Consider the following 21318-nt stretch of genomic DNA (forward strand, 5'->3'; position numbering starts at 1 on the left):
GAGTGATGCGTCTATGGATCATCCTTTTAAATTCAAAGATGAAGCGCACTCATCTGGACACAGGTAACACAGTTAAGCCATTGCAGAGGAAAAGCCTGCACAACATTCAGCTCTCCAGTCCAAAGTGATAGGCAGCATTTCTAATGTTTATAAACTACTTTGAATCGACTGTAGCAACACTCAAGTATTAGCCCTCTAGTACTAGTACATTCCCAAACATCTCCTTCCCAGAGTACAACAATGCTAAAACACACCCCCACCTGCTAGGAAAAAAACCCCAGCACAAGACATGGAGCCATTCAGACTGCAATTGACCCCATCAGCCACCCTAAACCCCCAAACCCACACCACACCCACTACTCCAAAGGCATGATTACACAACTTAATAGTCCAAAATCTTAAGCTAATCAGAAGGCCCACATGAACTTGAAAAAAATAATACTGAAATGGCCCATAATACACTACTGCTCAACATTTTCACACTAATAGTGTTTCTCATCACAGCAGATGGTATGCATTAAAATGTGATTAAAAAAAGGAATACATTCATTTAAAAAAAAAAAAAAAAACTTTTATTATAATCAGCATAATGTTATTACCTTTTCCCTAGAAAAATCCAATTCTAATCACAGAGATTTTAGAATATGTTAAATATAAAAACAATAGTATAGACTTTGATTACTGCCCTTCAGTGTAGACCTGTGCTAAACATGCCCCCACCTGCTAAAGGGGTAGGAGCACACAGTGATCTTTATGTCTGTGTTGTTGTGCAGTCTAACCCAGATAAAGAGACCAGGCTCGCCAGTATTCAGCAGTGTCTCCATGAAGAGTGAAATGTCTAGGGATCATCCTTTTAAATTCAAAGATGAAGGGCACTCATCTGCAAACAGGTAACACAGTTAAGCCATTGCAGAGGAAAAGCCTATAGATTGAGGTACAAGATATCCTTCCAACAAGAAGTGAGAGGTGTAGGAAACACAGACTGATGGTTATGTCTGTGTTGTTGTGCATATTAACTCAAATAGATAAAAAGATCAAATGAAACTTAAAGGTGTGATTCAATATTCTTTATCTGATTGGAAAACTTCCTCATTATAATCAAAACTGCATTTCTGCTTCCGGCTAATCCACTATAATAGCAATGCACTATTTTACACCCAGTGTCTGCAGAAGCTCTCAAAAAGTAGCATCAATGATTAACACTTGCAAAGCTCCTTTTAGTAAGTTGGAGAAAGGCATCAGACAGTACAGTCCCCTCTGAAAGTATTGGAATGGCAAGGTCAGTTTTTGTTTTGTTTTTGTTATACACTGAAGGCAAAAAAATGAATGAGATAGAATATCAGCTTTCATTTCCTGATATTTACATATGGATGTGTTAAACAAAGTAGAACATGGCACCTTTGGTGACAGACCAACCAATTTTTAGGTGAGCAAAAATATTTTAACAGATAGTGTTAAAGTAATTTAAATGAAATAACACTGAATATATGGATTCATATCAACCCAGTGACCCACTGACATCACCAAACTGTTGCATCTCTTCCAATACTTTTTCTCACCTAAATTTGGGTGGTCTGCTACCAAAGGTGCCATGTTCTGAGTTGGCTAACAAATCTAAATGTAAATATCAATAAACGAAAGCTGAAATTCTGATCTATTGTCTCATATTTTCAAAGCTGTCTGTTTGCATATCGATTGCTTTGTTTTATTTTCATCTGCATGTGTTTGACCCCAGCACTGAACTTAGATTAGATTGTGTTGCTTGGACAGACAGCCAATAGATTAAAAAAAGCCCATTGTTTTAAAATCTAAATATTTGCTATATATTTGCTGAATAATTATCAATGGCAAGATTGTTCATGTCAATTAGTTTCCAGGAACATCTGTTTTCTTTTCATTTTTAATAAATTGAAATTGATGTTCAGACAATATTTTAGATTTGGACAAAACTAGAACAGATTGAACTCCAAGACACTGAAAGACACTCGAACAAGGGTTTATTGAACACACAGGTGAATGGTAAAATACAACTACAAAATAGACAACCACAACAATAAATGCTAATACTAAAAAGTGCGGAACACTAACAGAACTCTACACACTAACAAAAATGCTAAATAAAAAGTGTTAACAACAATAATTCAATACAAACTAACACAATCATGACAGTGAGAGGATATACAGTTTCTGAATGTTGTCACATCACATGGAAGGTACAATTCTGCACAGTAAAGGTGAGAATGAAGGTGTATATATATTTGTATCCTAAATGAGCTGGGAATGAGATGCAGGTATAAGTATTCAGCTGAGACAAGGTGCTAGGTGTGTGCTGTGAGGCTAGGTTGAGACAGGGAGTCATGCATTTGAAAAGTATGACATAAAGTGCACAGCACTTAATTTTGGGTTTCCCCACAGTGTCCTACAGGGGGCAGAAGACAGGAAGGAGCAGAAGATCTTCACAGATGCAGGGTAAGCTCACAACCAACAACATGATCATAGCAGTTGCATGTTGGTAAAATAAGGTTCACTAAAATCATCTACTATCTGAGTATTTCTACAGATTTATTAGCTTACCTATACCCTAAAGCAGAGATTTGACTAAAAATAAAAGTTAATGTACGAGGTCTCACATGACCATATTTTGTGCCTACAAATCCCATATCACAGGTGTGAATCTTTAACTGCTGGAACTGAAGTTCATAAGAAATGCAAATTAAATCTGCTAAAGAATTTTCAGCATGTAAATGAGGTGATAACAAACGAGAGAAACCCAACACTTCTCAGTGAGATCTACTCAGAGCTCTACATCACAGAAGGAGACAGTGAAAAAGTCAATAATGAACATGAGGTGAGACAGATCGAGGCAGCATCCAGGAGAGCAGCAACAGAGGAAACACCAATCAAATACAATAAGATCTTTAAGCCCTTATCTGAAGAAGACAAACCCATCAGGAGCGTTCTGACAAAGGGAGTCGCTGGAATTGGAAAAACAGTCTCTGTGCAGAAATTCATTCTAGACTGGGCTGAAGGGAAAACAAATCAGGATGTTCATCTCATATTTCCACTTCCTTTCAGAGAGCTCAATTTAATGAAGGATCGAAACCTGAGTCTGATGGAGCTTCTTCATTTCTTTTTTATGGAGATAAAAGAAACAAACATTTCCAGCTTGGACAAAGTTCTGTTCATTTTTGATGGTTTGGATGAGTGTCGTTTCCCTCTGGATTTCCAGAACACAGTGAGGTTGTGTGATGTAACTGAATCAGCATCAGTGCATGTGCTGCTGATAAACCTGATCAAAGGGAATCTGCTTCCCTCTGCTCTCATCTGGATCACCTCCCGACCAGCAGCAGCTGATCAAATCCCCTCTGAGTGTGTCCATCGACTCACAGAGGTACGAGGGTTCAATGACCCACAGAAGGAGGAATATTTCAGAAAGAGGATCAGTGATCAGAGCCTGAGCAACAGAATCATCACACACCTGAAGTCATTAAGAAGCCTCTACATCATGTGCCACATCCCAGTCTTCTGCTGGATTTCAGCCACTGTTCTAGAGAGAATGTTGGGTGAAGCAGAGAGTGGAGAGATCCCCAAGACTCTGACTCAAATGTACACACACTTCCTCATCATTCAGACAAACGTCATAAAGAAAAAGTACACAAAGAGCAGAGAGACAGATACAGAAATGGTTCTGAAACTGGGTAAACTGGCTTTTCAGCAGCTGATGAAAGGCAACCTGATCTTCTATGAGGAAGACCTGATGGAGTGTGGCATCGATGTGACAGAAGCATCAGTGTATTCAGGTGTGTGTACACAGATCTTCACAGAGGAGTTTAAGCTTCACCAGAGTAAAGTGTACTGCTTTGTTCATCTGAGCATTCAGGAACACCTCGCAGCTCTATATGTGCACCTGACATTCATGAATGAAAAGAGAAATGTTCTTCAGCCGAGTCTGTTGTCTAAAATGTTGATGAAGTTAAGACAGATTACCATCTCAGATGTCCACAAGAGTGCTGTAGATCAGGCTTTACAGAATGAACATGGACATCTGGATCTTTTCCTTCGCTTTCTTCTGGGTCTCTCACTGGAGTCCAATCAGATCCTCTTACAAACCATAGTGACACAGACAGGAAGTAGCTCCCACAGTAACCAGGAAACGGTTCATTACATCAAGAAGAAGATCAGAGAGAATCCCTCACCAGAGAAATCCATCAATCTGTTCCACTGTCTGTATGAACTGGATGATCATTCTCTAGTTGAGGAAGTCCAACACTACCTGCAATCTGGAAATTTACAACAAAGCGAACTTTCTTCTTCTCAGTGGTCAGCTGTGGTGTTTGTGTTACTGACATCAATGCAGGAACAGGATGTGTTTGTCCTTAATAAATATACCAACAAACACTGTACATCAGACAAGGTTCTTCTGAAGCTCCTGCCTGTGGTTGCAGCATCCAGAAAAGCTCAGTAAGTAATGCTGAATATAACTGTTACACTGTTACAGTATTCTTACAGCATACATGCAAGATACAAGAACATTGTCAGACCTCATAAGATATCATAAGAGTTGTACGCTGTATGGCCAAAAGTATGTGCACCCCTGACCACCACACCCATGTGTGCTTGTTGAACATCCCATTCCACATTTATTCCCCTTTGCTGTTATAATAAGCTCCACTCATCTGCGAAGGCATTACACTAGATTTAGGGCGTGGCTGTGGGGATTTGTGTTCATTCAGCCACAAGAGCATTAGTGAGGTCAGGCACTGATTTCGGGCGAGGAGGCCTGGGGTGCAGTTGGTGTTCAGTGGGTTGAGGTCAGGGCTCTGTGCAGGACACTCGAGTTCTTCCACTCCAGACACATCATGTCTTCATGGAGGTCGCTTTGTGCACAGGGGCATTGTCATGCTGGAACAGTGTTTGGGCCTCTTAGTTCCAGTGAAGGGAAATTGTAATGCTACAGTGTACGAAGACATTCTAAAAAATTGTGTGCTTCAGACTTTGTGGGAACAGTTTGGGGAAGAACCACATATGGGTGTGATGATCAGGGGTCTAAATACCTTTGCCCATATAGTGTATTTTTAATATAGAATAAAGCATATTATAGGAAAATAATGGAAAAGGGTGCTGTGATGCAGACCAACATGAAGCAGAGCTACTGTAATAATCTGTAATTGATTATTTTCCTAAAACAGCAAAGTGTATTATTCCTCTTACACCAAAGTCATTTGTCTAGCAAACAAATTCCTGTTATCACTTATATTGGAGCTGCACCAGTTGTTTTTCCTCTGTTAATGTTAATATAACTCCATGAAACAAGTCCCTGTGAATGAGCTGTTACTATAGAAACAATAATGTATTAGAGTGCATTAATATAAAGCTGTGATTGTAGCTGCACTGCTGTCAGAGCTGCTGTTATAGAAAATTAATCAACACCTTCTGACCAATCAGAATCCAGAACCAAGGGTACTGTGGTATAAATGTCTCTAATCTACATTCAGTAAACACACATTACACAGTAAATGATGCAGCATGTTGCAGCACATGTATAGCATGTTTCTACATTTCATATAAAAAGTGTTTGAGAACTTGTTTATTAATATACACTGTTATTGCATCATGTATTTTGTTCTTTCCTTCAGGTTTAATAATTGTGGCCTAAATGAGAAAAGTTATGCAGCTTTAGCCTCAGTGCTCAGCTCTGAATCGTCCAATCTGAGAGAACTGGATCTGTCTAAGAATAAACTCACAGACTCAGGAGTGAAGCATCTCTCTGCTGTACTGGAGAATCCTCACTGTAAACTGGAGACACTGAGGTAAGATCATAAGACACATTCTCTAATAGTTTCAGTGCACACTGATTAATCTGATTCCTAATTATCTGATCACAATATTAGTTGTGTTTTCTACATATAGTTGATGTTACTGATCTTTGCTTGTCTCAGAACTGGAACTGAAGAGAGTATTTCTGATGAACAGTTTTAGTCACGGCATTAAAAATAATCATGACGACTTTCTCCTGCAGCTTTGTCAGTAATAAAGGAAGCTGAAAATAAGCTTTGAAATAGGTGATGGTTCTAAAGACAAATAACATTTACCTTTGTACTGCATTCATTGTTCATCATGGGGTATGAACTTTATGTAGAGTATTTCTCCTCTCTCTCTCTTTCTTTCTTTCTCTCTCTCTCTCTCTCTCTCTCTCTCTCTCTCTCTCTCTCTCACACACACACACACACACACACACACACACACACACACACACACACACACACACAAAATCTTGCTGCAGAGATTATTCAGGAACTCTGCAGTAAAGATCAGCAACATGTCACTTTATGGAAAATATGGTTTATTTGCAACACTACACCACCGTCGGAGAGACAGAGAACAGAGTGTTATCCTCACGTCTGCACCATCTCTGTCATCCCATCTGAAAGCAAGTTGTTATATTGGGTACAGAAGAAAGTATTTTGGTGTGAAGTAAACAGGTTGGAGATTCAGTGCTGGATGTTGATTGGTCTCAGCCAGTGGGGGAAATGTCTTCAACAAAAGGGTGAATTGTAACAAGCAACAGCTGTGAGATTACACAAGTCAGGTAACATCCTGGCATTTCGACATCCTGCTTTAAAACAGCATTAAGATAAAAATCACAATTTAACAACATACGGCCAAACCTTAAACTGCAGTTTCTGTAAAAATAAATCCTCACTGGGACCAGCTAAATGTCCTGAAGGTAAAAACTGTCACATTTTCCTCAAAATATGACTATATTTGGTCCCTCTGAAGACATATACATAGACTAACACACATACTCACCCTCTTTGTTTGTTATTTAGTTATTGCTCATATCATTCATGTTTAAGATTCTGTATTTCATAGAGATTTAATGACTGCAGTGACTCTTTTATGAAAAAGTTCCTGCTGAACCTATCTGTGTGTCCTGACATGAGAGAGTGAAGAGTGTGTCATTGTCTCTCTGCAGGTTGTGTGATTGTGATATCTCAGATGAAGGCTGTGCTGCTCTGAATTCAGCTCTGAGATCAAACCCCTCACACCTGAGAGAACTGGATCTGACTGGGAATAAACTCAGAGACTCAGGAGTGAAGCGTCTCTCTGCTGTACTGGAGAATCCTCACTGTAAACTGGAGAAACTGAGGTGAGATCAGCTCTCTGAGAGTCACATGACCTGCTCCTCAGTAAGAGACATATAGCATTTACACATTTAGCATTTTCTACATAATTTTGGATTGTACATGACATAAAACAAATGTCTTTTTGTCAGCAACATTTTGTTTTCCTTGAAAGAGAGAGAGGATTACTTTGACTTGTAAGATGCCTATAATGCAACATATTTACATGCAATTCCCCCAAACCTACTGGAACAGCATGGTCAATTCATTTGTTTTTTCTGTAGACTGAAGACATTTTGGTTTGAGATTAAAAGTTTAATATGAGAAGAGAGTTTCGAATTTCAGTTTTAATTTCCTGGTATTTATATGTAGATGTGTTAAATGTCAGAGAACATAGCACATTTTATATCAGACCACCCAATTTTTAGGCGAGAAAAACACTGGAACATGTGACTGACAGGTGTTTCTTGTTACCCAGGTGTGTCCTGTTAGATTGATAGTTTAAACAATAAATAGTTCTGAACATCTACTCGTGGTTTTAGCCTTCAGTTTCACCTGTGAAGACTGCACTTGTTGTTAAAATGTATAAGGCAACATGAAGAACAAAGAACTGTCTATGGGAGAAAAGCGAGCCATTTTGAAGCTGAGAAAAGAGCGAAAATTAATCAGAAGCACCTCACAAACATTGGGCAGAGCCAGTGCAACAATTTGGAATGTCCTGAAAAAGAAAGAAAATACTGATGTAATGAGCAACAGACACCGAATGGGTTGGCCAAGGAAAATAACAATGGCTGACAGAAACATTGTGAGAGCTGTGAAGGAAAACCCAAAAACAACAGTCAGTGACATCACCAACAACCTCCACAGGGCAGGGTGTAGATATCACAATCCACCGTTTGAAGAAGACTTCGAGCATAGATCTAGAGGCCATACCACAATGTGCAAATCACTTATCAGCAGTAACAATCAGAAAGCTAGATTGGAATTCACAAATAAATACAGAGATGATCCAGAAAAGTTCTGGATCCAAGATGAACCTCCGATAAAGTGATGGAAAGGCCAAAGTGTGGAGAAAGAAAGAATCTGCTTATTATCCAAAACATACAAATTCATCTGTGAAACATGGTGGAGGTAGTGTCATGGCTCGCATGGCTGCTTCCTGAACAGGCTCACTTATCTTAATTGATGATGTAATTCATGATGGTAGCAGCAGAATGAATGAAGCCTTGTGAGGAACCTCATCGTGCAGCAAGACAATGATCCAAAACAGACTACCAAGTCAACAAAAGACTTTTTGTAGTGACTCTTTGTTGAAAAAGTTCCTGCTGAACTGATCTGTGTGATCTGAACTGAAAGAGTGAAGAGTGTGTCATTGTCTCTCTGCAGGTTGTGTAGTTGTGATATCTCAGATGAAGGCTGTGCTGCTCTGACTTCAGCTCTGAGATCAAACCCCTCACACCTGAGAGAACTGGATCTGTCCTGGAATGAACTCAGAGACTCGGGAGTGAAGCGTCTCTCAGCTGTACTGGAGAATCCTCACTGTAAACTGGAGACACTGAGGTGAGATCATCTCTCTGAGAGTCACATGGCCTGCTCCTCAGTAAGACACATTCTTATTTAGTTATTGCTCTCATACAATTCATGTCTAAGATTCTGCATTTCATAGTGATTAAAGACTGCAGTGACTCTTTGATGAAATAGTTCCTGCTGAACTGATCTGTGTGTCCTGACCTGAAAGAGTGAAGAGTGTGTCATTGTCTCTCTGCAGGTTGTGTGGTTGTGATATCTCAGATGAAGGCTGTGCTGCTCTGACTTCAGCTCTGAGATCAAACCCCTCACACCTGAGAGAACTGGATCTGTCTTGGAATGAACTCAGAGACTTGGGAGTGAAGCGTCTCTCTGCTGGACTAGAGAATCCTCGCTGTAAACTGGAGACACTGAAGTAAGATCATCTCTCTGAGAGTCACATGACCTGCTCCTCAGTAAAACACATTCTCTAATAGTTTCAGTGCACACTGATTAATCTGATTCCTAATTATCTGATCACAATATTAGTTGTGTTTTCTGCATATAGTTGATGTTACTGAACTTTGCTTGTCTCAGAACTGGAACTGAAGAGAGCATTTCTGATGAACAGTTTTAGTCACGGCATTAAAAATAATCATGACGACTTTCTCCTGCAGCTTTCTCAGTAATAAAGGAAGCTGAAAATAAGCTTTGAAATAGGTGATGGTTCTAAAGACAGAGAACATTTACTCCTTTGTACTGCATTCATTGTTCATCATGGGGTGTGAACTTTATGTAGTGTGTTCTCTCTTACACACACACACTTGTCATGTATTCATATGTAGATATTTAAGAAGTAACATAATCCTTCATTAATGAGATATATAATTTCAGAAGTCTGGTGATGAAAAGCTCAGGAATAGGTTACAGTTGTAAGAGCTAAGGTTTTGTCATTTTCACTTCATTGTGGTTTGAAAAGTTCTATAGCATTACAGAATAACATTTGCGAACACATAGCATTTGGTACATAATATTGGATTGTACATGATGCAAATAAACGTTTTGTTGTGAGCCCAGATTTTTAAAGATGTCTTTAATGCATTAGTCTAACATATTTACATATTTCTAAACACCACCATTCAACCCCCGCCCCAAACCCCTGAACCCTATGCAGTCTGTTCTCATTTGAAAGTCCATGTAAGTAGAAAGTCCACACTCAGAACACCTTTACATGTCCATGAAAATAGAAAGTCTGGAACTCAAGATCAGATATCCAAGTTGTAGTAGATCGAGTTTATAAGTCCAAGTATTTGTCCAGTGTTTGCTCAGGATGCAGGAGTATACTGACTCCACACTGACATGTCCAGTCTCTCGATGTCCATGACACTGAGTTTTCAATCCAGTCTCATGTGTGGAAACAGAGAAGACAGGGAAAAGTCCAGAAAAGCAGAAAGAGTGCCAGATAGATCCTGTCCACAACTAACTTAGAAGAGTCTTTCGTACCGCTGATGTCCATTTCCTGAGTGGAAATCTTCTTCTAGGTGACAACACCTTCAGGTTCTCTTTTTTGGTGACGTGTTGTGTTGACTTCACCAACTTGGACTCATCAGGGAAGTAACTCAACAGTGAAACAATCCTTTTTTTCTTTAGACTGTTCTAGAACCTGGTTGATCTGTGTGATTGATTACATGTCATCTGGCTGTGTTTCTGACACACCTGAGCAGTCAGAGTAACTCGCCTCATCTGAGGAGATCTCACACTCCTCAATGTGTGTGAGCTGTTCTCCTGTAGCACCTGTACTGCACTCTGGCCTTTCACTGTCTGACATTACAGTCTTCACTGATTCAGTGCTGCTTTGGGGGATTATTGGTGTTCCCTTTCAAAGGGAACTCTATGTTGTGTTAGCTGAATGCTATGGGAAGCACATTCGTGCGTGACCGTTAACTGAAACTTGTGTAACATCATGCCTATTTATAGGCCTGCCGTGATCAGGTGATGTGACAATTAAGCGTGTCCCGTGATAGATAACACTCGCAAAAGACTCTTCATTTCCTCTCTATCTTTTCAAAATAAATAAATAAGTACATTTACATTTCTTTTCTGTCCCTTAAAAAAAAAAAGCACACACACACAAAAAAAAATCAAATAAAATATATAGACATTTTCTCTCTGGCTCTCTGAGGAGCCAGAAGGATGTGCTAAAAACTGCGAGCATTATATAAAGAGCTGCTTGAAGTGATCACTAAGGCTGGATGAGCTTTTTTCTCCCCAGTGAAAGTAAATCCCTCACACTGCAGAAAACTCCCCTTTTTTTTCCCCAGAAGTCCATGACAAAATATCACGCTTCTGGGGAAAACCATGCATAAGCCGTATTTATAACCCCACAATGTTGGATTATTAGGCCATCGTGGGGAATGAACAGCATGGCTATTTAGAGCTACCGCTCTCCATCGATGGCAGGTAATTTAGGGGGACTGGCTTTGCCATCCGAGCCATGTAAAGCCATCATGACATTGGTGGGCAAGGCCTATGCAGTAGTAGTCTTGCTTGTGAGTCAATGCAGACACTGGCAGTGTTGCAGGCCTACCAAGGAGACCTGCTGCGTGTGCTCAACATACGGCGGCATTCAGTCAGATCCTTCCCTGTTGTGTCAACGCCAGCGCTAGTGCGAGGGAGGCACAAAAGGTGAGTTTGGCAGCCCGCCTCCAGACAGCCAGGGGATCTGAGTGGTCACAATCATGGCCTGCTACTAGGCCTGATCTGAGAATGGTCATAAAGGCCAAGCAAACAAAGAGGAGCGCTCCTGAGGGGCCATGGAGGGACGTATCAAGGGACATGAGGTTGTTAGGGCAGTTAGCCCCCAATACAACTGTAGGGCCTTCCCTAGCCAAGGCTGTCCCAAGTTTTCAGTGTTCTCTGGTCAGCGAGCTGTCACTGGGCAGCGAAAATCTTATGCTTTCCCTCCAATAGAATGTGGAAAAGTTAATGTCACTAAAAGATCGTCTTGCAGTGTGGAAACTACTGCCAAATGTGTCTCCATGGGTTCTGTCTAATATAGAAAAGAGTTACCAGGTCCAGTTCAGAGCTCGACCACCCCCCGATTCAGAGGTTTCTCACCACAGTAGTCAGCACATAGCAGAGCCCAACATTAGCGCAGGAACTAAGATCCCTTTTGGACAGAGGGGCCATAGAACATGTACCCCGTTCCTTGAGGGAGGGAGGATTTTACAGCCATTATTTCCTGGTCTGCAGAAAAGAGGAGAGTATGCGGCCAAGTTTAGATCTGCGTCATCTGGACTGTACTCTTCAGACATACAGGTTCAAGATGTTGACGCCCAAACTTATTATTCCACAGATTCCCCTTGAATGTTCACAAAGTGCATGGATGTCATTTCTTCTCCATTGTGACTCCAGAGCATCTGTGTACTAAACTACCTGGATGACTGGTTAATTCTAGCATGATCCAGGAAACTGGAGGTTCAACATCAAGATGTTGTTCTCACCCACTGAAGACCTTGGGGCTCAGGTTGAACCTCATAAAAGTATGCTTTCTCCAGTGCAGTTTACAACTTTTATAGGGGTTATAAGGATTCTACTACTATGTGGGCATTTCTATCCACAACATGCGTAGGGTCAATCCTATCAACATTGAGCAAGATAAAGCTGGATCTTGGCATCCCCTCCAGTCTCTACAAGAGACTATTGGAGCTTATGGCAGTAGCAGCCAACATCATACCGTTGGGCCTACTGCACAGGTGACCATTTCAATGGTGGCTGAAATGCTGGGGGTTTCGTCTGACATGAAACCTCTGAGAGTAATCAGTGTCACGCGGCGACACCTACGTGCTCTGAAAATTTAGAAGTGTCCCCAGTTTCTAGCCTCGGGTCACACTCTAGGGGTGTCTACTTATCTTAAGACGGTAATGACAGACACCTCCCTCAATGGCTGGGGCGCTGTCTTCCACAACTGTCCAGGTACTGGTCTCTGGAGCAGCCCTCATCTGGAGTGGTGTATAAATTGCCTAGAAATGTGGGCCATATTTCTAGCACTGAAATTCTTTCTTCCTCAATTGAGAGGACACCATGTGTTAGTTGTGCCTGACAATACAGCAGTGGTCTCATATATTGACCTCCAGGGAGGATTATGTTTGCGCCCCCTGTTCAGTCAGGCACAACTAATTCTTCTCTGGGCAGAGGGAAAGTTTTTGTCAGTGAGGTTAATGTGTGTTCTGGGCAACTGGAATGTGGGGGCAGACATCCTGTTGAGCCACGGGTTGAGGCCCAGGGATTGGAGTCCACATGATGGATGTTTGGCCAAGCGGAAGTGGATGTTTTCACCTCCGAGGAGATGACGCACTGCCCGCTGTGATTCGGCCTCACTCCTCCCACACCATTGGAGCTGGACACCATGGTGCACATGTGGCCGAGGTCACATCTATATGCTTTCCCCCAATCGCTCTGCTCCCACAAGTTCTATCTAGAGTTCACCAAGATAGTCTATGTCTGCTGCTAATAGCACCTTATTGGCCAGCTCGAATATGCTTCTCAGAGACAATATTCCTGCTGGACGGCACGCCTTCAGAAATTCCCATCCTCAGGGATCTACTGTCTCAAGCAGGAGGGCTGATTTATCACCCTCGGCCAGAACTATGGAAACTGTGGGTCTGGCCCCTGAGGGGCACCAGATCATAGATTCTGGTCTCACAACTGAGGATGTAGAGACCATGTTGAATGCTAGAACACCACCCACAATGAAATTGTATGCACTTAAGTGGCAACTTTTTGTCTCATGGTGTGAGGAACGTCAGCTAGACCCAGCGAACTATGCCATAGCTACATTCCTGGAGTTCTTACAAAGACATTTCTCAGCAGTTTTGGCTCCTCCTAAAATCAGGGTCTATGTGGCCACAATTTCGGCCAGCCACGCCCCTATTGATGGAGCCTCTGTGGGACAACATCTTCTAACTTAGAGGTTTATACCTTTCTGTGGTCCTGGAAGGTCTGTCAGGTGATGCATTTGAGCCCTTAGAGTCAGCCTCTGTGATTCTTCTGACTCTAAAGGTAGCTCTTCTGCTGGCCCTGACATTCTCAAGCCAGTAGGAGATCTACAAGCTCTTTGTTGCCCCTTCCTGCCTTGACTTTACCCCTGGATTAGCCAAGGTCTTCCTGTATCCTAGGCCGGATTATATTCCTAAAGTGCCTACATCTGCTGCCCAGCCTGTGGTGTTGCAGACTTTCTGCCCTTCTCTGCTCCTCATACTGAAAAAGAGAAATTGCACCGAATGTGCCCAGTAAGGGCTCTCTGTACTTATATCCACTGCTCCGGCCAGTTTCGTAAGTCAGAGCAGCTGCTGGTCGGCTTTGTTGGTGACAGTAGAGGTGATGCTATGTCAAAGCAGCGCATCTCTATTTGGATAGTGGAAGCAATCTCTATCGCTTGTGAGGCACGCGTTCTCGCTACGCATCTGGGCATAATGGCTCATTCCTCTAGGGGGGGTCACCTCCTCAAAGGCTTTTCCCAAAAGGGTATCCTTACAGGATGTGTCTGCTGTGGTGGGGTGGTCTACGCCGCACACGTTCATTCGATTTTACAGCCTGGATATACATTCCGGCCCGGGCTCGAATGTCTTGCAGTTACACTCAGGCTTGGATCTTTTTGAACAGGCCGTACCCTCAGTATGACAGAGTGGGTATTCTCTTTCCTACAGCATTCAGTTAACGCAATGTGGAGTTCCTTTGAAAGGGAACTTCTGGGTTATGCATTTAACCCTGTTGCCACAGAAGGGAACAAGACGTTATGTAGCTTTGTCATACTGGGGCATGCCTGTGAATTGCGTCTTCTCTTCAGATAATAGATGCTGATGGCACGGTTCACAGGTTCGTTTATATATTGCGCAACGCCCTTAATTGTCACATCACCTGGTGACAGAAGGCCTATAAATAGGCATGATTTTACACAAGCTTCAGATACCGGTCACGCACGAGTGTGCTTCCCACAGCGTTCAGCTAACGCAATGTCTCATTCCCTTCTCAGGGAACAGGGTTACATGCGTAACCCAGACATTTTCTTAATGGTTTTCATTTCAATTTTATTTGTAAAACTGTTTTAAAACAGTTTTATCACTTTTAATAGTTGACATTGTCACAAAGCAGCTTTACAGAAATATATAAATTCAGGATATAGATGTTAAATGTATAAATGTATTCATAATGAGCAAGCCAAAGATAACAGTTGTGAGATAAAACTCCCTGAGATGATATGAGGAAAAAAACTTTGAGAGGAACCAGCCTCAAAAGGGTTCTCATCCGGGTGCAACAGACAGTGTGACTATAAATAAGTCCCTTCTCCAACTGTGTACTACATGGTCAAATAATGCAATTGTGTAACAGGAAGCTCATTACAGTTTTCACAAGAAGTCTATTTTGCTGAACTTACCCACTGTTCACTGAAGGAGACTCGAGTGCAAAATGTTTCATCTTTTCATAGAGAATAAAGACTGCAGAGACTCTTTGATGAAAAAGTTCCCGCTGAACTGATCTGTGTGTCCTGAACTGAGAGAGTGAAGAGTGTGTCATTGTCTCTCGGCAGGTTAAGTCATTGTGATATCTCAGATGAAGGCTGTGCTGCTCTGACTTCAGCTCTAAGATCAAACCCCTCCCACCTGAGAAAACTGGATCTGTCTAGGAATAAACTCAGAGACTCAGGAGTGAAGTGTCTCTCTGCTGTACTGGAGAATCCTCACTGTAAATTGGAGACACTGAGGTAAGGTCATCTCTCTGAGAGTCACATGACCTGCTCCTCAGTAAGACACATTCTCTAATAGTGAGACTGAAGAAGAGGTTTTAAGTTCAGTATCAAATATCCTGAGGAGGAAAATCATTTCATGTAAGTCCACATTGAGGTTTTTTCCTGATCTGATCACAGTATTTATGTATTCAGTGTTTGTAGTAGTGTAAGCAGATCAGGGCCGAGTTTCCCAAAAGCATCACAGCAAAAACATCATCATTTAATGGTAGAGCGAGCATCATTTTGAACACTCTCTCTCCCAATTACAATGATCTTAACTTTGCAATGCTTTTAGGAAACTCGGCCATGATTGTTCTTCTAAATTTCATTAAATTAAATCACACACACACACACACACACACACACACACACACACACACACACACATTGGGCCATATTTATCAATATTTTACTACAGTTGTGTGCAAATGTTTGTGTAAGCTGAACGAACTAAACATTTCTGACAGAAAGGCTGATTTTCTTCATACTCGTGTGCTTATGTTGATCATCTGTAATGTGTGAAGCGCGTTCCCGGCACAGCTCATTTGCATGTAGCGACGCCCACACACACTTACAGCATCTGTCAAATGCTGTAAATATAATAAAAACTGTAGTGAGTTTAGCCAGAAGTGGGCAGAGCACAGACAGACACGAGGCCATTTAAGTGTTAAACATAGTGAATTTATTTACAGTTCGTGATGGCGTGTGCGTGCAGGAGTGGTCCCTCGGAAGAATTGCTCATGTGCCGGGGTCGTTCATTGGGCGGTAGGGGTGGAGGTTTTCTGAGAGCCTGGAGTTGGATTTGGTCTTTCAGCCTTTTCACGGATACAGCAAAGGGGCGGAGCCTTCGGTCGCGTTAGAGCTTCCTGCAAAAAACACACCACAAGTTAGTAAGCGCACCGGGAGAGTCCTCTCTCCCTTTGCTAGCGGAGGATCATCCTTTAATACTCTCAGCTGCTGGATGGTGGAGAGCAGACGTGCTGCTCATTGGCCGCCAGCCGTGTGTATTTCGGCGGCTCCGCCCCGCTTCCACGCGCTCACCAGCTGTATATACATTGGGGGTTCTGAAGTGGAGCTGTCTCTTCAGCACCCCAGCAGCAGTCGCGGGATGGAGTGCTTTTTCCTTTTTGTGCTACAGCCACTGGCCTGTCCCCACAGTAATCCCCCCCCCCCCCCCCCCCCCCCCCCAAGTTCCGAGCTTACTGCCACTGTACATTGGGCCCACAGTGCAACCCGTTGTGACAGGCTGTCTGCGTTCCCGTGTTGGTTCCCACCCAGTGCTGGACCTGGAAGGAGAAATCTTGTAATGCAAGGAACCATTGTGTTACCCTGGCGTTGGTGTCCTTGGCTTTGGCCATCCACTGCAAGGGAGCGTGGTCCGTCTTGAGCGTGAAGTGCCGACCGGCCAGGTACTAACGGAGCTCCTCGATGGCCCATTTTATTGCTAATGCCTCTCTGTCCATGGCAGCATATCTTCTCTCAGAGAGTGACAGCTTCCTGCTGATGTAGAAGGCTGGGTCCTCTACATCAAAACCTCCTTTAGGAGCCTCCTTTAGGGCTTGGAACACCTGCTCAGCCTCCGCAGACTATTTCACTTAGTCCGACTGGCCCTTCTTCATAAGGTCTGAGAGAGGGGAGGCTACAGAGAAGTCGGGCACAAACCTGCGGTAATACCCCGCCAAACCCAAGAAGGCATGTACCTGTTTTTTCAACGTGGGCCGGGGAGAGGACTTCACTGCCTCAACTTTCGTCGCCTGTGGCTTCAGCATACCCCAGCTAATACGGTAGCCCTGGTACTGTGCCTCGGTCAGCCCTAGGTGGCATTTCTTGGGATTGACCATCAGCCCAGCCTTCCTGAGTTCCTTCAGAACCTCCCCCAGGTGGAATAGGTGGTCCGACTAAGTGCAGGAGTGGATTACCACATTGTCCAGGTAGGCAGCCACGAACATACGATGGGGTCGCAGGACAATGTCCATCAGCCGCTGGAACGTTGTGGGCGTTTCGTGTAGCCTGAAGGGGAGAAAGAAAACACATCAGTGTATTGGCCAACCAATTCTGTTAGCTCCTGTCTTTGTGTGGGGGTAAGATCTTCCCCCAATTCTACCAAGGTACCCTTGGTGCGATCTGTGCCTAGGGCTGCGAATGCCGACATTATCGGCACCGGTTCTATCCACTTGTTCAGCAGGTTCACGTGGTAGACCTTTGTCTCCACTCGGTTACCGGGCTGCTGCAGGCTGTAGTTCGGGGTGCCTTTCTGCTCAAGGACTGTGTATGGATCCTGCCACTGAGCCAGGAATGTGCAGGAGCTACTGGGCACTAGTAGACATACCCGATCGCCAGGTTGGATCCCAAGCCTGCGTTGGATGGTTGTACACCCTTTTCTGTTCTTCCTGTTTGGCTCGCATATGCTCCTGAATGTCCACAATGTCCTTTGGGATCCCCACATGACTGAACAAGAGTACCAGTTCTCTAGCAATGTTGCGGGAGGTGGCTTTGCATAGTGGCATCGCCTTGGGGTACCGGGTGGCATAGTCCACCATGATGAGTATGTACTCGTGGCCCCGGGCAGACTTGGGGGAGCGGCCCTACGAGGTCCATGCCGATCCTTTCGAAGGGGATGCTTATGATGGGAAGAGGGATCAGGGGCACTGGTGGAGGCTTCCTGGGGGCGGTACGTTGACACTGAGGGCACAGTTGACAGAAGTCCCAGACCTCTGCATTCATCCTCGGTCAGATAAATTGGTCCTTCAGCGTTTTCCCGGTTTTTTGGGCCCCCAGGTGGCCGCGGAGTGGATGGGCATGGGCCAGGTGCATCAGTGTTTGGGTTCGGGTCTTGGAGACTACCAGGAGGTCCACATTTTTCCCTCTGCGCTGGGTCTGGTGGTATAGCAGGCCTCCCCTGACAAAAAGTAGGAGGCGGGAAGCCTGTGTTCCAGATTTTGGTTGACCCCCTGGATCTGATGCAACTGGGCTCAGCAATATTTCAGGTGGTCATCCTCTTTCTGCTCTTGGCCGAAGTTCCCCTGCCAGTTCACCTGTTGAAATACAGACGAGAATGGATTAGCGGGTGTGTGCGGCTCACCTTTGGCCAGGGCATTCTCCTTCCCCCGGGCCATGTAGGCCGGCCGGACTGGGGCCTCCTTCCTTCGCTGGACCAGTTTTGGCGGGTCCCGTGTGCAGTGGCCCCCTCCTGAAGTTTTGACTCTCCTTCGGCATCCCCCAATCCAGTTTCATTGGCATGGCCTCCTCCTTTCAGATGACCTCTTTTCCTTCGGCAGTGCACTGGCGAAGGGCCGATATGGCGGTCCCCCAGCAGGAGGGCTATGGGTTCGCTGCCCATCCCTGCCGAACTCCAAGAGGGGCAGGGCGTGTTCTAGAGCAGTTAGTAGCCCCTTGGGGGTCCTGGGAGCTTGTATTCCCATGGCTTGGCATTCTACGGGCAGCAGAGCAGGAACCGATCCATGGCCATTCTTTCTGCCACCTCAGTGGCGGTGAACTGGTCAGGGTGGAGCCATCATTTTGGTGAGGTGCAGGAGGGTGTCCATCTGTCCACAGGGCCCCCCACATTGGGGGTTCTGAAGCGGAGCTGTCTCTTCAGCACCCCAGCGGCAGTCGCAGGAGGAGTGCTCTTTCCTTTTTGTGTGCCAGCCCCTGGCCTGTCACCACAAAACAAACAATTTAAACTCCACAGCATATTCCAGATATAAAAGTGCAGTAATCCCTGCAAAGTGTATAAATTGAGAGGGTGAAGAGTGTCATTGTCTTTTTGCAAGTTGTCTTTTATTTATTCATTCCTACTCCATCGAATTCTGAATTGGCTTTTTGCAGGTTGCGTGATTGTGATATCTCAAATGAAGGCTGTGCTGCTCTGACTTCAGCTCTGAGATCAAACCCCTCACACCTGAGAAAACTGGATCTGACTGAGAATAATCTCAGAGACTCAGAAAAGAAGCAGCTCTTCAATCTTAAACTACAGGATTTGAGGTGATTTACAAGTATTTCAGATAAACATGTACAGAAATAAAATATACAAATATTTAGACTCATTAACATTGATATTTTGTTTAGTAAAGAAAAAGTTTAACCCTTGTGTGTCCTTATGACATTCTGAATCTTTACTTTTTATCATGTTCAACCTTGTTAAACAACACAAACATCATGTAATATTACAGCAAGCAAAGTTATTAAACATGTTTTTTGTTTAATTTCAGGTTATGAAGAATTTTCATCTGATGGAAATATCTTCCAGAGAAGATATTTTTAATGAAATGTGCTTGATTCACAGTGGTATTTCCTGAACATTTTTTTTTTTTTATCTCACACTGAGAAATAATCTGAATTAAATGTAACACATTTCCACAAAGTGTAAGCACAGACAGTGTGTCTAAGATCTAAAGAACCTGTGATTGCTTGGTGTGATTCTTCATCATCATAGGACTTTACAGAGTGGTGTTGCAGCACTACTATAAGGAATAATCACTTACTGAAGATCGATTCTTTATTTTTATTATTACACAATTCCACTGTTATACCCTACAGAATCCAGACATCATGGCAGAACTCAGGTTCTGGTTAAGGTTCTAGTTGCTCTGGTCTACACTCCAGCCCATGTCTTCCACCACCCCACCACTCAATCACATCATCTGGTTGGAAGACTCTAAAATCACCATGGCTAAAATCACCATGGCCTCCACATGCTATTGCTGCTCTGTGTTCTCTTTCCTGTAAACACTGCTTTGTTTTGGTTTTGTAACATTCTGAAGATATCTAATTGCTGTGACTGTTCATTTGTTATAACATTCATCAGCTTTGGTGGAAAGCACGAGTCTGGCGAGTTAACTGGAGTTTTCAGATCTTTTAAGTGGTCTTGTGCTGTTGTAACCCAACCACCTCAAGGATTTTCTTTGTTTTTCAGCAACATTCTGTAAAACTCTAGAGACTGTTGCGTGTGAAAAGTCCAGGAGATCAGCAGTTTCTGAAATTCTCAAATCGGCCCATCTGGTACTAACATCCATGCCATGGTTAAGTTGCAGAGATTACACTTTTTCCTTTTTCTGATGCTTGATGTGAACATTAACTGAAGCTCTTGACCTGTATCTGCATGAGTGTTTTCTTTTGTTGTTGTTGTTTTTTTGTTTTGTTTTTTGCATTGCGCTGCTGAATACAGTACAAATAATGTGTACAGTGTATATGTAAAGACTGTATATGTGATTTAGAGCAAAGCAGGTTGATATGTGGCATGTTTGCTACAAAGCTAAATGGCCGACTGATTAACAGAGATAGGACATTAACTCATGAGCAAGACCTAAGTTTTGTTCAATTAAAAAAAGTTACATTTTATTAATGCATTTTACACGTTTTTAAATTAATCTGTATACATGTAGGTTTCATTAAATTCATTTTCATTTATATAATATATAGAAAATTGCATAATTGTATGTAACCTTATCACCAGAAACCAAAAATGAACATTTTTCCTCCTGTTTTGGAGGTGTCCAAGTTAAATGAAATGTATTTGTGGTAACAGACTGCCCCCTAGTGGTGAATGGCTCATATGAAATTAGACAATTAGCCCTAATGTTCTGTTCTGGTTAAAATAACACATTTATATTTTACCAATGCTGTAAATGATTTTCCTTCATTTATTTCCTCCGCTCAATTTCTCTAACAAACATTTCATTTTTAAAATCATATTTAAATTACCACAATGATGTTCTGGGCTATTTTCTCTCTGGAGTAGTGATGTTTAATAAAACTAAATATTAAAACGCTCCCCTGTATACACACACACACACACACACACACACACACACACACACACACACACACACCTGCCATTGGACAAATTGAGAGGCCCATATTGGATATTTTAAAATAAATGTAATATTTTTGTTTCTATAA

General features: G+C 42.9%; 1 protein-coding gene across 1 annotated transcript in view; it reads left to right on the forward strand.

Annotated features, from left to right (window-relative positions):
* Nucleotides 1–21080, forward strand: part of LOC108257282 (NACHT, LRR and PYD domains-containing protein 12) — a 77215-nt gene extending 56135 nt beyond the window's left edge. The window contains exons 11-16 of the mRNA XM_053675372.1: nucleotides 6977–7150; nucleotides 8511–8684; nucleotides 8893–9066; nucleotides 15220–15393; nucleotides 19246–19401; nucleotides 19629–21080. Of these exons, the coding sequence (XP_053531347.1) occupies nucleotides 6977–7150; nucleotides 8511–8684; nucleotides 8893–9066; nucleotides 15220–15393; nucleotides 19246–19401; nucleotides 19629–19635 (859 nt within the window). The 3' untranslated portion in view covers nucleotides 19636–21080. The remainder of the gene's footprint in view (nucleotides 1–6976; nucleotides 7151–8510; nucleotides 8685–8892; nucleotides 9067–15219; nucleotides 15394–19245; nucleotides 19402–19628) is intronic.
* The last annotated feature ends 238 nt before the right edge of the window (nucleotides 21081–21318 follow it).

This window comes from Ictalurus punctatus, chromosome 24 (assembly GCF_001660625.3).
Source record: "Ictalurus punctatus breed USDA103 chromosome 24, Coco_2.0, whole genome shotgun sequence".
NCBI classification, from domain to species: Eukaryota; Metazoa; Chordata; class Actinopteri; order Siluriformes; family Ictaluridae; genus Ictalurus; species Ictalurus punctatus.